The 13,969-nt window shown below is 54.5% G+C and overlaps 1 protein-coding gene across 1 annotated transcript in view; it reads left to right on the top strand.

Annotated features, from left to right (window-relative positions):
* Nucleotides 1–834: 834 nt before the first annotated feature.
* Nucleotides 835–13,969, top strand: part of LOC132389966 (potassium voltage-gated channel subfamily D member 1-like) — a gene marked incomplete at its 3' end in the record, with an annotated part of 103,855 nt that continues 90,720 nt past the window's right edge. The window contains exons 1-2 of the mRNA XM_059962543.1: nt 835–934; nt 1,443–2,996. Coding sequence (XP_059818526.1) covers nt 1,855–2,996 — 1,142 coding nt within the window. The remainder of the gene's footprint in view (nt 935–1,442; nt 2,997–13,969) is intronic.

Below are 13,969 nucleotides of genomic sequence, written 5' to 3'. Positions count from 1 at the left end.
GCGGTGCTGGATGGGGGGGGAAGCGGTGCTGGATGGGAGGGGGAGCGGTGCTGGATGGGAGGGGAGGGGGAGCGGTGCTGGATGGGAGGGGGGAGCGGTGCTGGATGGGAGGGGGAGCGGTGCTGGATGGGAGGGGGAGCGGTACTGGATGGGAGGGGAAGCGGTGCTGGATGGGAGGGGGAGGGGGAGCGGTGCTGGATGGGAGTGGGAGGGGGAGGGCGAGCGGTGCTGGATGGGAGGGGGAGCGGTGCTGGATGGGAAACAGGATGGGGATATCTGGATCGATTCTGGCTACATGTAGAGGAGTGGGGAATGCGTGGATCTCAGAGTTACTGAGCACTAGGGCAGGAACAGGCCCTTCAGCCCATCTAGTCCACGCCGACTTGATCTTCTCCTGCTCCGGGACCATAGACCATCCCCGCCCCTCCCCAAACTCCTCCCAGACATTGAAATCGAATCGGCGTCCGTGGCTGGCGCCGGCAGCTCGTCCCGTACTCACGCCGCCCTCAGCTTCCCCCGTTCACCCAAAATAACGACTTCTGGTGTAGTCTCACCCAAAACAACGGGAAGGGAAAAGCCTGCTTGCCTTCACCCTCAAAACTGTGTGTTCCTCCCCTCAGGCTCCGGTGCGATGTACTCGGATCGGAACATGCGGGTCAGAGTGAGAGACCGGGGTGCAGCGGGGACCTCTGCACGAAACCCGCTCCCTTCCGGAGCTCAGCGTCCCGATCCCCGGCTCCGCCAGAGGGCTCCCGGGGAAGTGTTGGCAGCGCAGTCTCGCCCCGCCCGGGCTCTGCGGCGTCGGCGGAGCGGCCTTTAAACAGCCGCCGATGCGGGAGGGCTGAACACTCCAGCGGCGCCGCTGGCGGAGCGGCCGGGCGGGGGAGAGAGAGCGAGAGCGGCGGTCGGGAAGGGCACACGGACCGGCCTGCAGGTAGGATGTCCTGCGGGAAAGCAGGGAGACCCCTGACCGAGGTCCCGCACCCTTCACCGGTCTCCGATGTCCCGAGCCCTCCGCTGAGACAGAGTCCGGGGTGGGTCGGTGAGAGTCACCTTTCTACGGTCACTGTCTTCCCCGCTCTCGCTCTCTCATTCTTTCTGTTTCACTCCCTCCTTTCCTTTCCTTCCCTCTCCCTCCATCCCTCCTCCTTTCCCTCTTCCCCTTTCTCACCCCTCTCTTATTCCCCTCCATCCCCTTCCCCCCTCCCTCTCCCCTTCAGTCTCCTCTTCCCTTCTATTTTCACCTTCTCTTTTCCCCCCTCCCTCTCCATCCCGTCCTGCGCCCCTACACCGGCCCGGGGTGACCTCTCGCTCTCCTCCTCCTATGGGCGGGGTCCCGAGGGCTGGTTGTTTTTTTTTCTCTCTGGGGTGGGAAGTGGGTGGGGAAGTCGGTTTTATCTCTGCGCGGTCTTGACCGCCTCGCTCTTTGCGTCTCTGTACAGGACGGGCTGCGGGTCCCGACAGCGGCCGGGACGGGAGCGGGACATGCTGAGCAGGGGCAGCCAGACCGATCGACCGGCCGCTTTTCAATTCGTCCCCTCTACTTTCTCACCTCTTGAACCCCCCTCACCCTCCCTCCGCCTCCTTCCTCGTCCCCTTACCCTCCCTCAACAACCCCTTAACCTCGTGAATCTTCTCCTCAACTCCCTTTAACTTCTTAATCCTGCATTCTCACTCCTCCCTTCCCGCTTCTCCTCCCACCTCTCACCCTCCCTCCAGCTCCGGCGCCGCCCCCATCCTCACCCTCACACACCCCCCGTTCGCCCCCTACTCCCCACCGCATGCACCCCCTCTCCTCCCCCTTTCTACCTCCTCCCCTCCTCCTCTCACTCTCTCTCCCCTCCCCGACCACGCATGGCGGCGGGCGTGTCCACATGGCTGCCCTTTGCCCGGGCCGCCGCCGTCGGCTGGCTGCCCCTGGCCCGGGGTCCGATGCCCCGAGCCCCGACGGCCCCCTCCATCTCGTCGCCGGCCGGCTGCTCACCGTCCAAGCGCGGCGACGAGCTGCTGGTGGTGAATGTGAGCGGCCGCCGCTTCCAGACGTGGAAGGGGACCCTGGAGCGCTACCCGGACACCCTGCTGGGCAGCAGCGAGAAGGAGTTCTTCTACAGCGAGGACACCCGCGAGTACTTCTTCGACCGGGACGCCGAGCTCTTCCGCCACATCCTCAACTTCTACCGCACCGGCCGCCTCCACTACCCGCGCCACGAGTGCCTGGCCGCCTTCGACCACGAACTGGCTTTCTTCGGCCTGGTGCCCGAGCTGATCGGCGACTGCTGCCTGGAGGAGTACCGCGATAGGAGGAAGGAGAGCGCCGAGCGGCTGGCCGATGACGCCGAGGAGGGCGGAGGGGAGGGCGGCGGCGACCCGGGCGGCACCGGGCGCCAGCGGCTGTGGCGCGCCTTCGAGAACCCGCACACGAGCACGGTGGCGCTGGTCTTCTACTACGTGACGGGCTTCTTCATCGCCGTGTCGGTGGTGGCCAACGTGGTGGAGACGGTGCCGTGCCGGGCGCCGGCCGGCCAGAGCGGCCAGCTGCCGTGCGGCGAGCGCTTCAGCCTGGCCTTCGTCTGCATGGACACGGCGTGCGTGCTCATCTTCACCTGCGAGTACCTGCTGCGGCTCTTCGCCGCCCCCAGCCGCTGGCGCTTCGCCCGCAGCGTCATGAGCCTGATCGACGTGGTGGCCATTCTGCCCTACTACATCGGGCTGCTGGTGCCCGCCAACGAGGACGTGAGCGGCGCCTTCGTGACGCTGCGGGTCTTCCGCGTCTTCCGCATCTTCAAGTTCTCCCGCCACTCGCAGGGGCTGCGCATCCTGGGCTACACCCTGCGGAGCTGCGCCTCCGAGCTCGGCTTCCTGCTCTTCTCGCTCACCATGGCCATCGTCATCTTCGCCACCGTCATGTTCTACGCCGAGAAGGGAACGGCCGGCACCAACTTCACCAGCATCCCGGCCGCCTTCTGGTACACCATCGTCACCATGACCACGCTGGGGTGAGGCTGCTTCCCGTCCCTCCTCCCAGCCCGTCTCTCGCTCCCTCCCCTCTCTCAGCGCCTTGCTGGGCTGAGGCAGCACTCCGCCTCCGTCCTACCCCTCCCGTCCTTCCTACATCCCCCCCCACCCCACCCCCGTTGTCCTCATCACCTTTTCTGGATGATCGTACTGGGGTGAGGAGCAACAGTCTTCCCTATCCTGCATCCTGCACAGTATGATCATACCTCCCTCCCCTCACTCCCTCCATCCATCACTATCCCTCCCTCCATCACTCTGTCCCTCACACCCTCCCTCCATCACTCTATCCCTCCCCTCCATCACTCTATCCCTCCCATCACTCCGTCCCTCCATCACTCTATCCCTCCCCTCCATCACTCTATCCCTCCCATCACTCCGTCCCTCCATCACTCTATCCCTCCCTCCATCACTCTGTCCCTCACACCCTCCCTCCATCACTCTATCCCTCCCCTCCATCACTCTATCCCTCCCATCACTCCGTCCCTCCATCACTCTATCCCTCCCCTCCATCACTCTATCCCCTCACACCCTCCCTCCATCACTCTATACCTCCCCTCACACCCTCCCTCCATCCCTCTGACCCTCCCTCACACTCTCCCATCACTATCCCTCCCATCACTCCCTCCCTCCATCACTCTATCCCTCCCATACTCCGTCCCTCCATCACTCTATCCCTCCCCTCCATCACTCTATCCCCTCACACCCTCCCTCCATCACTCTATACCTCCCATCACTCCCTCCCTCCATCACTATCCCTCCCTCAATCACTCTATCCCTCCCCTCCACCACCATCCCACTGTCCCTCCCCTCACACCCTCCCTCCATCCCTCTGACCCTCCCTCACACTCTCCCATCACTATCCCTCCCATCACTCCCTCCCTCCATCACTATCCCTCCCTCCATCACTCTATCCCTCCCCTCCACCACCATCCCACTGTCCCTCCCCTCACACCCTCCATCCATCCCCCTGTCCCTCCCTCCATCCCCTGTCCCTCACACCCTCCCTCCAGCACTCTATCCCTCCCATCACTCCGTCCCTCCATCACTCTATCCCTCCCCTCCATCACTCTATCCCCTCACAGCCTCCCTCCATCACTCTATACCTCCCATCACTCCCTCCCTCCATCACTATCCCTCCCTCAATCACTCTATCCCTCCCCTCCACCACCATCCCACTGTCCCTCACCTCACACCCTCCCTCCATCCCTCTGACCCTCCCTCACACTCTCCCATCACTATCCCTCCCATCACTCCCTCCCTCCATCACTATCCCTACCCTCACACCCTCCCTCCATCACTCTATCCCTCCCATCACTCCCTCCCCTCCATTACTCTATCCCTCCCCTCCTTCCTCTGCCCCTCCCCTCCACCACTCCATCCCTCATTCATCCATTACTCACCCAACTCTCACCCTCTCACCACCCCTTCACGCTCCCTCCCAGCACCCCCTTCCATGGGAATGCGGGAGAGAGTGGGAATGGGAAATGAGGATGGACAGTCAGATAACAGTTTACACACAGAGACCTGCCGGTGCCCTTGGAGTTAATGAAGTCAAACTCTCCCCTAGTGATAAACTATCCTCTCCAATATCAATGCGGAACCTGAAATCATCAGTAACTCCTCAACCTGACATCAGCACCAGCTTCACTCATAGTCCCAAACCTCACTGTCCGAGTCAGAAACAGAGTGAATCTCCCTCCACACCGTCCCATCGCACTCTCCCGGGGTCAGACACAGTGAAACCCCCTCCTCACCGTCCCATCACACACTCCCGGGGTCAGAGGCAGAGTGAATCACACTCCATACCGTCCCATCACACACTCCCGGGGTCAGACAGAGTGAATCTCCCTCCACACCGTCCCATCACACACTCCCGGGGTCAGACTCAGAGTGAATCTCCCTCCACACCGTCCCATCACACACACCCGGGGTCAGACTCAGAGTGAATCTCCCTCCACACCGTCCCATCACACACTCCCGGGGTCAGACTCAGAGTGAATCTCCCTCCACACCGTCCCATCACACACTCCCGGGGTCAGACTCAGAGTGAATCTCCCTCCACACCGTCCCATCACACACTCCCGGGGTCAGACACAGAGTGAATCTCCCTCCACATCGTCCCATCACACACTCCCGGGGTCAGACTCAGAGTGAATCTCCCTCCACACCGTCCCATCACACACTCCCGGGGTCAGACACAGTGAAACCCCCTCCTCACCGTCCCATCACACACTCCCGGGGTCAGACACAGAGTGAATCTCCCTCCACACCATCCCATCACACTCTCCCGGGGTCAGACACAGAGTGAATCTCCCTCCACACCGTCCCATCACACACTCCCGGGGTCAGACACAGAGTGAATCTCCCTCCACACCGTCCCATCACACACTCTCCGAGTCAGAAACAGAGTGAATCTCCCTCCACACCGTCCCATCACACACTCCCGGGGTCAGACACAGAGTGATGCTCCCTCCACACCGTCCCATCACACTCCCGGGGTCAGACACTGAGTGAATCTCCCTCCACACCGTCCCATCACACACTCCCGGGGTCAGACACAGAGTGAATCTCCCTCCACACCGTCCCATCACACACTCCCGGGGTCAGACACAGTGTGAATCTCCCTCCACACCGTCCCATCACACACTCCCGGGGTCAGAGGCAGAGTGAATCTCCCTCCACACCGTCCCATCACACACTCCCGGGGTCAGACACAGAGTGATGCTCCCTCCACACCGTCCCATCACACACTCCCGGGGTCAGACACAGAGTGAATCTCCCTCCACACCGTCCCATCACACACTCCCGGGGTCAGACACAGAGTGAATCTCCCTCCACACCATCCCATCACACTCTCCCGGGGTCAGACACAGAGTGAATCTCCCTCCACACCGTCCCATCACACACTCCCGGGGTCAGACACAGAGTGATGCTCCCTCCACACCGTCCCATCACACACTCCCGGGGTCAGACACAGAGTGAATCTCCCTCCACACCGTTCCATCACACACTCCCAGGGTCAGACACAGAGTGAAGCTCCCTCCACACCGTCCCATCACACACTCCCGGGGTCAGACACAGAGTGAATCTCCTTCCACACTGTCCCATCACACACTCCCGGGGTCAGACACAGAGTGAATCTCTCTCCACACCGTCCCATCACACAATCCCGGGGTCAGACACAGAGTGATGCTCCCTCCACACCGTCCCATCACACACTCCCGGGGTCAGACACAGAGTGATGCTCCCTCCACACCGTCCCATCACACACTCCCGGGGTCAGACACAGAGTGAAGCTCCCTACACTCCGTCCCATCACAGACTCCCGGGGTCAGACACAGAGTGAAGCTCCCTCCACACCGTCCCATCACACAATCCCGGGGTCAGACACAGAGTGAATCTCCCTCCACACCGTCCCATTACATACTCCCGGGGTCAGACACAGAGTGAATCTCCCTCCACACCGTCCCATCACACACTCCCGGGGTCAGACACAGAGTGAATCTCCCTCCACACTGTCCTATCACACACTCCCGGGGTCAGACACAGCGTGAAGCTCCCTCCATACTGTCCCATCACATACTCCCGGGGTCAGACACAGGGTGAAGCGCCCTCCACACTGTCCCATCAGACACTCCCGGGGTCAGACACAGAGTGAAGCTCCCTCCACACCGTCCCATCACACACTCCCGGGGTCAGACAGAGTGAATCTCCCTCCACACCGTCCCATCACACACTCCCGGGGTCAGGCACAGAGTGAATCTCCCTCCACACCGTCCCATCATACACTCCAGTGGTCAGACGCAGAGTGAATCTCCCTCCACACCGTCCCATCACACACTCCCGGGGTCAGACACAGAGTGAATCTCCGTCCACACCGTCCCATCACACACTCCCGGGGTCAGACACAGAGTGAAGCTCCCTCCACACCGTCCAATCACACACTCCCGGGGTCAGACACAGTGTGAATCTCCCTCCACACCGTCCCATCACACACTCCCGGGGTCAGACACAGTGTGAATCTCCCTCCACACCGTCCCATCACACACTCCCGGGGTCAGACACAGAGTGAATCTCCCTCCACACGGTCCCATCACACACTCCCGGGGTCAGACAGAGAGTGAAGCCTTCTCCTCACTTCCTTTCACTCCCTCTGTCCCTCGCATCCTCTCTCGCCCTCCCTTCCTCTCTCGCATTCACCCTCACTCCGTCTCTCTGCCCTTCACTTCAACCCGTCCTCTCTGTCTATGTTCCCTTTCAGTCTCTCCTCCCTCCTCCTCAGCTCTGCCCCTCCCCGAGTACTGAAGCCAGTTGGGAGGGTTGAGTGTGTCTCGGAACGTACATTGTGGGGTGCTCCTCTGTAGAATACGGTGGATCGATACCCTGTAGATCAGACGTGGGAGGCGAATCAGGCTGTTTGGCCCATCGAGTCTGCTCTTCTATCCCATCATCACTGATTTATTATCCCCCTTCTCCCTGGAACGTTTGACTCCTTGGCGAATCAGCAAGCTGTGGTCTCCACTTCAAACAGTCCCAATGACTTGGCCTCCTGAGGCAGTCAATCCCACCCACATGTGCAGGGTCAGCCCATGACCCCAGCCACATAGATCTGACAACTTAGAACAGTGGGTACAATACAGGCCCTTCGGCCCATCAAGTTGAACCCACCTGTTAAGATCAATCAAACTCTTCCTCCTACAACCCCTCCGTTACCCTGTCATCCATTTGCCCATCTAAGAGTCTAAACTGCCCCCAATGTATCTCCCTCTACCACCCACCCCCCCGGCAGGACAGGACATTCCCCCTCCCACAACACTCTCTGTACTTAAAATAAACTTAACTTTGACATTTCCCTCCCCCCCGATACTTTGCACCATTCCCTTTAAAAATTATGTCCCCTCATATTGGCCATTTCTGTCCTGGGTAAAATAAATTCTAGCTGTCAGAATTTAAACTGGCCGACAGGCTGTCTTTATTAATAGGAAATGTCAGTGTGACACATCCACCCAGGCAAGTTTCATCTGTTCTCTGGGCCAACAACACACTGAGCAGTCGGGAGCATTTTACACAGTTTCTGACAATCCGTTACTCTGTAAATAAATATCTAGGTTATAAATAAAACTAAGTGTTAGGTTTATATTCAGAATCACAGATCCCCAGGAGTGGGTTACAGTCTGAGATCTAATCCAGGGGTGCAGGGGGTTTATATATGAAATAACAGATCCCCAGGAGTGGGTTACAGACTGGGATCTAATCCAGGGGTTCAAGGGGTTTATATATGGAATAACAGATCCCCAGGAGTGGGTTACAGACTGGGATCTAATCCAGGGGTTCAGGGGTTTTATATATGGAATAACAGATCCCCAGGAGTGGGTTACAGACTGGGATCTAATCCAGGGGTTCAAGGGGTTTATATATGGAATAACAGATCCCCAGGAGTGGGTTACAGACTGGGATCTAATCCAGGGGTTCAAGGGGTTTATATATGGAATAACAGATCCCCAGGAGTGGGTTACAGGCTGAGATCTAATCCAGGGGTTCAAGGGGTTTATATATGGAATAACAGATCCCCAGGAGTGGGTTACAGATTGGGATCTAATCCAGGGGTTCAGGGGGTTTATATATGGAATAACAGATCCCCAGGAGTGGGTTACAGGCTGAGATCTAATCCAGGGGTTCAGGGGGTTTATATATGGAATAACAGATCCCCAGGAGTGGGTTACAGGCTGGGATCTAATCCAGGGGTTACAGGGGTTTATATATGGAATAACAGATCCCCAGGAGTGGTTTACAGGCTGGGATCTAATCCAGGGGTTCTGGGGGTTTATATATAGAATAACAGATCACTGGGAGTGGCTACAGACTGGGATCTAATCCAGGGGTTCAGGGGGTTTATATATAGAATAAAAGATCCCTGGGAGTGGGTTCTGTTGTGCTGTACACATCTTAAGCAGTTCATTGTGCACCATGATGCACAGCCCTATCCCCCCCACCCCCCAGGTGGGGTATTTGCCATCAGGTCTGCTCCGAACCTCTGCCCTCACTATAAACGTACAGCTTTAGTTTCAGACTTCCCTTCCTTGGGAAAACGAGTCTGTGCCGATTCGATTAATGCCCCTCGAAGCTTTACAAACCTGGAGAAGGTCACCCTCTAAATCCCAGTGAGAACCATTCCAGTCTGTCCTGACAACTGCACCCGCACTCCACGCCCCCGTTCCAGCAAACAGCCTGTGGTAGCTCTTTGCTGCTGGAGGGAACAGTGTGTGCACACACAAACACAGTGTAATACATACCACGTAGGCTCCCACACACACACATACACACACACACATACACACACACACACACACACACACACACACACACACACACAATCTAACACACCGAGATAGACAGACAGACACACAGTCGCAGTCACACACACAATCTAACACACCGAGATAGACAGACACACTGACACACACACACACACACACACACACACACACACACACACACAAAAAATCTAACACACCGAGATAGAGAGACACACTGACACACACAGTCACAGTGACACATACACAATCTAAAACACCGAGATAGACAGACACACTGACACACAGTCGCAGTCACACACACACACAATCAAACACACTGAGATAGACAGACACACTGACACATACAGTCGCAGTCACACACACACACACACACAAACACACACACACACACAATCTAACACACCGAGATAGACAGACACACTGACACACAGTCGCAGTCACACACACAATGTAACACACCGAGACAAGACAGACACAATCACACACACATACACACACACACACACACACACACACACACAATCTAACACACTGAGATAGACAGACACACTAACACACACAGTCGCAGTCACACACACAATCTAACACACCGAGACAGACAGACATACTCAAACACACATACAAACTAACACACTGAGATAGACAGACACACTGACACATACTGTCAGAGTCACACACACAGATTCAAACACACAAGGATAGACTGACACACACAGTCGCAGTCACACACACACACAATCAAAAACACAAAGATAGACAAACACACTGACACACACAGTCGCAGTCACACACACACACACACACACACACACACAATCTAACGCACCGAGATAGACAGACACACTGTCGCAATCATACACACACAATCTAACACACTGAGATAGACAGACACACTGACACACACAGTCGCAGTCACAGACACACAATCTAACACACCAACACAGACACAATCACACACACAGACACACACACACACACACAATCTAACACACTGATATAGACTGACACACTGACACACACAGTCGCAGTCACACACACACACACACACACACACAATCTAACACACCGAGACAGACAGACACACTGTCGCAATCATACACACACAATCTAACACACTGAGATAGACAGACACACTGACACACACAGTCGCAGTCACACACACACACAATCTAACACACCAACACAGACACAATCACACACACAGACACACACACACACACACACACACACACACACACACACACACACAATCTAACACACTGAGATAGACAGACACACTGACACAGACAGGCGCAGTCACACACACACACACACACACACAATCTAACACACTGAGATAGACAGACACAGTGGCACACAAAGTCGTAGTCACACACACATAATCTCGCACACCGAGATAGACAGACACTCTGACAAACACAGTCGTAGTCACACACACACAATCTAACACACCAATATAGACACACACTGACGCACACAGTTCCAGTCTCTCTCACACACACACAATCTAACACACTGAGATAGACAGACACACTGACACACACAGTCGCAGTCAGACACACAATCTAACACACCGAGACAGACAGACATACTCAAACACACATACAAACTAACACACTGAGAGAGACAGACACACTGACACATACAGTCACAGTCACACACACACATTCAAACACACAAGGATAGACAGACACACTGACACACACAGTCGCAGTCACACACACACACAAACACATAAAGATAGACAGAAACACTGACACACAGAGTCGCTGTCACACACACACACACAATCTAACACACCAAGATAGACTGACACACTGACAAACACAGTCACAGTCACACACACAATCTAACACACCGAGATAGACAGACACACTGACACACAGTCACAGTCACACACACAATCTAACACACCGAGATAGGCAGACACACTGACACACAGTCGCAATCACACATACAAAAACTATCACACTGAGATAGACAGACAAACTGACACAGACAGACGCAGTCACACACACATACACACAATCTAACACACCGAGATACAGAGACACACTGACACAGACACAATCTAACACACCGAGACAGACAGACACACTGACACACACAATCGCAGTCACACACACACACACACACACACACACACAATCTAACACATCGACACAGACAGAAACACTGACACACACAGTCGCAGTCACACACACTCAATCTAACACACTGAGAGAGACAGAAACACTGAAGTCACAGTCACACACACAATCCAACACACTGAGATAGACACACACTGACACTGACACACACACACAATCTAACACACCGATATAGACAGACACACTGACGCACACAGTTGCAGTGACACACACATAATCTAACACACCGAGATAGACAGACACAATGACACACAGTCGTAGTCACACACACACAATCTAACACACCGAGACAGACAGACACACTGACACATACAGTCGCAGTCATACACAATCTAACACACCGAGATAGACAGGCACACTGACAGACACACACACACACACACACATACACACACACACACACACGCACACACACGCACACACACATACACACACACACACACACAATGTAACACACTGAGATAGACTGACACACACAGTCGCAGTCACACACACAATCTAACACACCGAGACAGACAGACATACTCACACACACACACACACACACTATCTAACACACTGAGATAGACAGACACACTGACACAGACAGGTGCAGTCACACACACACACACACACAATCTAACACACTGAGATAGATAGACACAGTGGCACACAAAGTCGTAGTCACACACACATAATCTAGCACACCGAGATAGACAGACACTGACGCACACAGTTCCAGTCTCTCTCACACACACACACAATCTAACACACTGAGATAGACAGACACACTGACACACACAGTCGCAGTCACACACACAATCTAACACACCGAGACAGACAGACATACTCAAACACACATACAAACTAACACACTGAGATAGACAAACACACTGACACACACAGTCGCATTCACACACACACACACACACACACACACACACACACACACACACACACACACACACACAATCTAACACACCGAGATAGACAGACACACTGTCGCAATCATACACACACAATCGAACACACTGAGATAGACTGACACACTGACACACACAGTCGCAGTCACACACACACACACACACACACACACACAATCTAACACACCAACACAGACACAATCACACACACACACACACACACACACACACACACACACACACACACACACAATCGAACACACTGAGATAGACAGACACACTGACACACACAGTCACAGTCACACACACACAATCTAACACACCAACACAGACACAATCACACACACACACACACACACACAATCGAACACACTGAGACAGACAGACACACTGACACACACAGTGGCAGTCACACACACAGTCTAACACACCGTGATAGACAGACACACTGCTGCAATCACACATACACAATCTAACACACAGAGATAGACAGACACACTGACACAAACAGTCGCAGTCACACGCACACACAATCAAACACACAAAGATAGACAGACACACTGACACAGACAGGCGCAGTCACACACACACACACACACACACAATCTAACACATTGAGATAGACAGACACAGTGGCACACAAAGTTGTAGTCACACACACATAATCTAGCACACCGAGATAGACACACACTGACGCACACAGTTCCAGTCTCTCACACACACACACAATCTAACACACTGAGATAGACAGACACACTGACACACACAGTCGCAGTCACACACACATAATCTAGCACACCGAGATAGACAGACACTGACGCACACAGTTCCAGTCTCTCTCACACACACACACAATCTAACACACTGAGATAGACAGACACACTGACACACACAGTCGCAGTCACACACACAATCTAACACACCGAGACAGACAGACATACTCAAACACACATACAAACTAACACACTGAGATAGACAAACACACTGACACAAACAGTCGCAGTCACACACACACACAATCAAAAATACAAAGATAGACAAACACACTGACACACACAGTCGCATTCACACACACACACACACACACACACACACACACACACACACACAATCTAACACACCGAGATAGACAGACACCCTGTCGCAATCATACACACACAATCGAACACACTGAGATAGACTGACACACTGACACACACAGTCGCAGTCACACACACACACACACACACACACACAATCTAACACACCAACACAGACACAATCACACACACACACACACACACACACACACACACACACACAATCGAACACACTGAGATAGACAGACACACTGACACACACAGTCACAGTCACACACACACAATCTAACACACCAACACAGACACAATCACACACACACACACACACACACACACAATCGAACACACTGAGACAGACAGACACACTGACACACACAGTGGCAGTCACACACACAGTCTAACACACCGTGATAGACAGACACACTGCTGCAATCACACATACACAATCTAACACACAGAGATAGACAGACACACTGACACAAACAGTCGCAGTCACACGCACACAC

Source organism: Hypanus sabinus, unplaced genomic scaffold (assembly GCF_030144855.1).
Source record: "Hypanus sabinus isolate sHypSab1 unplaced genomic scaffold, sHypSab1.hap1 scaffold_723, whole genome shotgun sequence".
Taxonomy (NCBI): Eukaryota; Metazoa; Chordata; class Chondrichthyes; order Myliobatiformes; family Dasyatidae; genus Hypanus; species Hypanus sabinus.
Note: the sequence above shows the minus strand (reverse complement) of the source record. Positions and strands in the feature narration are given on the sequence as shown.